The sequence below is a fragment of the Bombus pyrosoma genome, unplaced genomic scaffold (assembly GCF_014825855.1).
Source record: "Bombus pyrosoma isolate SC7728 unplaced genomic scaffold, ASM1482585v1 HiC_scaffold_4727, whole genome shotgun sequence".
Classification (NCBI taxonomy): Eukaryota; Metazoa; Arthropoda; class Insecta; order Hymenoptera; family Apidae; genus Bombus; species Bombus pyrosoma.
In genome coordinates this window covers 647,172-653,185 of record NW_025219987.1, presented here as the reverse complement: position 1 = coordinate 653,185, position 6,014 = coordinate 647,172, and the positions used below count along the sequence as shown (strand labels likewise).

At 54.4% G+C, this 6,014-nt stretch overlaps 1 protein-coding gene across 1 annotated transcript; it reads left to right on the top strand.

Annotated features, from left to right (window-relative positions):
- Nucleotides 1-412: 412 nt before the first annotated feature.
- LOC122577543 lies at nucleotides 413-5,476 on the top strand. Its single transcript, XM_043748869.1, has 5 exons — nucleotides 413-783; nucleotides 3,499-4,078; nucleotides 4,152-4,573; nucleotides 4,644-4,797; nucleotides 4,997-5,476. Exons 1-5 carry the CDS (start codon nucleotides 413-415, stop codon nucleotides 5,474-5,476), a joined length of 2,007 nt encoding a protein of 668 aa, XP_043604804.1.
- Nucleotides 5,477-6,014: the final 538 nt, after the last annotated feature.

Here is a 6,014-nt window from a genome sequence, read left to right as displayed (position 1 = left end):
GTGGTAGCGAGAGATAATGCTCGGGGGCCCGATCCCCTGGGCATGGACGCTGCCGTCGCTGCAAGAACCGTGCAATAACCGTTGAGGCCGGCGAGAGACACCTCGCGATCCATCGTGGAGTCGTCGATCGACAAGGTAGGAGTTACCACCGTCGTAGAAGGAGGAAGAGGGAGAACGAGGCGAAAGAACAGAAGGCCAGTTGCGCAACCTCTTCAAAGGGTCCATGCGCCGACGCGAGAACCGAGCGACGGATTTCAGATTGCCGTCGTCGGCAACAACAACAAGAAGTTAAGGGTAAGGACTTTCGCCGAGTTGGCCGCCAGGCTTCCAGCGCCCCCTCCCCATAAGGAAAAGAGGCGGCGGAGTGGGAGCCAAAAAGAATGATAGGAAGAAGGGACGAAGTGCTAGCGGGATGGATGCTAGTAGGAAAAATGTGCCCGGCTTTCCCCGTCTTCCACGGTGTGCCACGGTATCGCTCACTGCGAAAGATGGCTCGGGTTTTAGGTATAGGGAGGCGATGTCGGTGTTCAGCAGAGAGATCAAACTCTTCGACCTTGACATCGCGGAGGTTAGACCGAGGAAGGCGATTACGGGGACTGTGATCTTGGAGATCGCCGGTCGGGGGAGAGGTCGAGAGAAGGCCTTGCTTATGGCCGAGCGTATGGCGGATGTCTTCGGGAACACCCTCGTCAGGGTCGCCGTGCCTCAGAGAATGGCAGAGTTAAGGATAACCAAACATTCAACTGGGAGATGCTCGTTCAGCCCACAGCGCCCTAGCAGAAGGTAAAAAATTTGACATCGTGTATACTCGTTGCCGCGTTAGGATATTTCGAAACTGCTAGTTTTTGTGAGAGAGCTATTGTTCTAGAAGCAACCGTGACGGGTTATACCGCCTTTTTGATCGATTGGGGATAGAAACACACACAGCCTTCGGTTCGTTTCGGTTATTGGCAACAAATTTGCAAAGTTACCGCCATCGGCCAGAAAGATCAGCATGCCAGGCATGCGCGACTAATCGGAGCAAGTGTTAAGACACTGTGTGACCCAGCTAACTATGCTAAGATGGCGAGGATACTTGTTAGACATCGACTGAACAAAACTTGAGGCCGTTGTTGCCGAGACGGGCGGTTGCCGCACAGATAAGATCAGCGTTGCCGTATCTTGATCCGCCCCACGGAGTTTCGACTCGGCGTGACTCCGTAGTACGTTGGCGGTGGCGAGAATGTCTACGAGTGGGAGTAACTATGACTCTCTTAACTATGACCCTTTGAAACATCTGATAAAAAAAAAATATGCCACTGGACATAGCCGCGAATGCTAGAAAGCAATACGCCGCTGGGTTTAGCCGCGTATAATAATTAAAAAAAAAGCAATACGCCGCTAGACTTAGTCGCTTGCGTTTGTAAAATTTATTTCGCTACATACGGCAGTGCATACTCACGATGGTCGTATGTAGCGATTTTTTTCCTCTTTAAATCAATATCGATACGTACATATGAAAGTAATACGCCGGTGGAGTTAGTCGCGAGCGTTTGAAATAGATCTTCACTACGTACGACCGTGCATACACACGATAATCGTCCGCAGCGAATTTTTTTCCTTAAAGTCGAATTGCGGTGCGCATAAATAAAGGGCAAATGCATGCCGCTAAGGCGGCGTGTTGTGGGTCCTTGGAGAGGCATAGTTGCTCAGGGGCAGGAGAGAGTTCTGTCTTGTCTGCCTTAGTCGCACTCATACCTGCCCGTGGTACCGCCGGTAACACGAGCGCCGAGTCAGCGTGGGGAATGGTCTTCCGGACTTAACCCGAACCCAAATTAGCAAATATTTAATAAAGGAATCCGTTCCTTCGTTACCTGATGACAACTTGGCAATGAAAAGGATTAAGATTTGGAATGATGGGAAAAGATGCAGAAATGGACATTTAAATTATAAGGTCAGAGTAGGAGACAATAGTGAACCCTCGGACGCAGCGCTTCTCTGTCCCGGAAGCGTTGTAGCGGATTTATCCGCGTCGGAGGGGCCACAGTCGACAACTCGGCTATGTCCCAGGACTTGAATCAAAAAATTATGGAGCCGTTGGTAGGTGATCAGGTTGCTTGTCCGGTCCCGGTGAGAAAAAGGAAGTTCACCTTTCTTTATGACGCTAACAGACCTGGACAAGCACATTGGTCAACGTCACACGGATGTTCGCATCCAGTGGGGATGTTTAAGTTGCGAAAGGAGTTTTCCGAAACTCCATGGGGTAAAGTGCCACAACCCAAAATATAGTGGCACTAATCAGAGAAAAGAAGGAGCTTACAAATGTGGAGCTTGCCCCATGAGTTTCGGGACTTAAATAGGATTATCCACCCATGAACGTCATGCACACCCTGCCGTAAGAAATGAGAAAAGAAGGGGAACGGACCCCCCAAATGTAAAGAAATGAACGGTAGAAGGGGTAATTCTTCTGAAGTAGCTCGATGAAATTTACAAAAATTCTGAATACCCAAGTGTCAAAATAAGCAAAATCCTCGCAAGTAAAACGATTCATCAAATAAAGTACAAAAGAAAAATTTTAAAATTAGCTGGTGAGGACACGAGCCCTCAGGAGATTACCGAGGTGACAGAGGGAGGGTGCGATCCCGTTAATTCAGGTAATGCGCGATTAAGCATAGAACCTGTAATTAGCGGAGAAACATATAACGAGGAGTCTGCCCATCGGTGGAGACTCCAATTAATAAACGAAATCGAAAGACTGACCGAGGTACCCCCATAGTTACAGGAGGTTCACGCTCAGTTAATGGAAGTTTGGGCGAAGAATGGGTCTCTCGTGAGTTTCGAGCGGAGTGACAAGTGTGAGAAAGGACGGAGCCGTGAACGTGGTCGAAATCTCTAGGAAACTGGAGAATCCGAATAAGGAAGGCAAGCAGATTGAAGGGCTAGTGCATGGGAACAATAAGGGGTATAAAATCCGAAGAAATTCGGTCGGGAAAGGCGCTACAGGCGAAATATAACCCCGTGTAAAGTTATGATAGCGAGGAAGCCACATTGAGACACGTGACAACAGCGCCGCTGCACGAGATACTCAGAGGACCACACGGACGCAGCCATATAGATACGCGCGCCGAAGGTGCGCCGCGCGGGCTATTCGAAAGTGACAGCGACCGGTCGCAGTGACAAGGGCGGGTGCAAGTAGCCGTCTTGCGCACCCAATGGTAAAAAAGGAGAAGAAGGTAAGGAAGGACAAAGAGGAAAGGATGAGAAGAGAGGGCGAAGCGGAGTTGGCTGTCGTGCCGACGCAGGTCAGCACCAGAAGCATGAGGAAGGCGATACCCCCCAAGAAACGGTGCGTATGCTCCGCACCGAATGCGGGGAACTCGCAGATTGGGGAAACGACGAAGGAAGAGGAGACCCCCGCTGTCGAAACTCACCGCGCGAAGAAAAGGAAAACTGGCGGACCCACCGACCTCCCCACAGAACGCGCCAAAGAGATAAAAACATCTATATCGGCGGACATAGGAGCGGAACTGATCCATCAGTCTTCCGAACTGACCAGGTGGCCGAGACAGCCCGCAACCTCAAGGGCACGCAGGTGAAGACGCTGAAAGAAGTGGCGACATCCATAGTCCTCGGGGTAACGGAGATAGCTAAAAGGGCGGACCCCGCCTCTGGCGCCCTCGCGATAATGGAAGGACGCATAGCGGCGTTGGAGGCGGAAAACGATGCGCGTCGGAAGGAGCTGGCCTCGCGCTCCACGATAGAGAAGAGCAGCGAGACAGCGCGCCTCGACGCGATCGAACGCAAGATAGAAGAACTGGGCCCTTCGCTGGTCCAACGGATGGAGGAACGCATCCAGTCCATTGAGAAGAGAATGGGAAAGGAGGCCGCCCCCGAAGAGACCACGAAAAGAGACCTGGAGGAGCCTGAAGCACCAGCCACAACAACGAGCGAGGAAGGACAACCGACCGCCGCGGAATGGCAGACGGTCGCAGGAAGAAAGAAGAAGAAAAAGGAGGCAGCCGGAATGCAACCGGCGAAAATAACTCCCAGGATAAGGGCAAAGATCCCGGGGAAAGCCTTAGAGGAAGGATCGGAGAACGTGTGAGGGGGGGGGGGGACAAGCTGCCCCCTCATATACAGTGCGAACTTCAGCGGTGACTATCACACTGAAGGACAGGTCGAGCCAATCATATGCGGAGGTGTTGGCTGCGGCCAACGACAGCGTCTCGCTGGCCGAAGTCGGAATCAGCGCCGTAAGAATGCGCAAAGCAATAACAGGAGGCGTCGTCCTGGAGGTCCCCAAGGACCAGAAAAGGGAGAAGGCCGCTGCGCTTGCAGCACGGCTGACTCAGACCCTGGATCCAAGCAAGGTCCGCGTGGCGACACCCTTCCGAACTGCGGAAGCAAGGGTGACCTGGGCAGACATTTCGGCCACTACGGGAGATGTCAGAAACACCTCAGAAACACCTGGCGAAGGAGAGCGGCTGCAAGGCGGAGGACATCCGACTGGGAGAGATCCGCTTCGCTCGAAACGGCCTTGGATCCGTATGGGTACGAGGCCCGGCCGGGGCAGTGAGGATACTGGCACAGGCTGGTAAGATCGCCACAGGTTGGTCGATAGCGAAGGTCCAAGCCATCGAACGAAGACCTTTGCAATGCAACAGGTACCTAGAGACTGGGCACATAAGCAGGATGTGCACCTCCAAGGAGGACAGGGAGTATCTATGTTACAGGTGCGGCGACCCAGGATACCAAGCCAGAGCGTGCACAGCAGCGAACCCGAAATGCCTGCTCTACGAGGCGCTCGGGGCACCATCGGTACGTAGGATGGGGGGACCGGCCCGCGCCCCCCGAAGAAGGAAACAAGAGGAATCACCCGCCGATCTACGGCCGCAAGTGGCAGAGGAAAAGGCGCGCTACTGCAGGGAACCGACCCTAAGTGCGCGAGCAAGGAGGCTGGCACGGAGAAAGCCATGGAGGCAATGACATTAGGTGATTGAGAATGCGCATCCTCCAGACCAACTTGGGACGGTCGAGACGAGCACAAGTCCTACTCTACCAAACAGTACGAGAGAGCGCGGTCGCCCTGGCAGTAGTGGCCGAACCATACAGAGTTCTGGATGCCCCGGACTGGACCGGAGATGCAGACGAAATGGTAGCGGTCACCTGGACATCAACGCCGGGGGCGCTCACACACGGAGTTCCGCTGGAGCGCGGGGACGGATACGTCGCGGTCGAGTGGGCAGGAATGGTGGTGGTGGGCGTGTACCTATCACCCAACAGCGGATGGGCAGCGTTCGAGAAGTTCCTGGACGGGGTTGGCGACTGCATCAGACGGCACCTTCCCCGGCAGATACTTGTGCTAGGAGACTTCAACGCGCACTCCGCGGAATGGGGACACCCCAGGGTCAGACTGGGCCGCGGGACTTGGGCTACTGCTGGTGAACAGGAGCTCGACCAGCACCTGCGTGACATGGAGGGGGAGGGCCGTCGTTGACCACCTCTACATATTCATGGAGGTGAAAGGCACACCTGGACCTGTAACGGTGACCACCGGTAATGGCCGCGACCTACGGGAGAAGAGGATGTGCGCGCCCGCCACCAAGGTGGAAAATCACGGAAAAAGATGGAGATCTACTTCGAGCGGCTGCGACAGTGGCTGCCTGGAACTGGGAGGCTCCGATGACCCAGACAGAAAAAACAAGCGTGGAGGAAGAGGCCGAGAACCTCCGTCGAGTCATGACGGCAATTTGCGACGCGTCCATGCCACGAACCACGCTGGGCACTGGGCGGAGCAGAGCCGTGCATTGGTGGACCCCCGACATCGCGGAGCTGAGGGCGAGATGCGTCTGGGCTCGAAGACGGTACCTACGTGGTCGGAACTGGTCGAAGCGGTAGAGGCCGTCCAATGGGGAAGGCCATACAAAACGGTGACGCGGAAAGTTCGCGCGAAGAGACCCCTGGCAGCGACGGAGATGGCACCGGAGCTGCTGCAGCAGACCGTTGAGACGCTCTTCCCGCCGCAAGAGGACAGT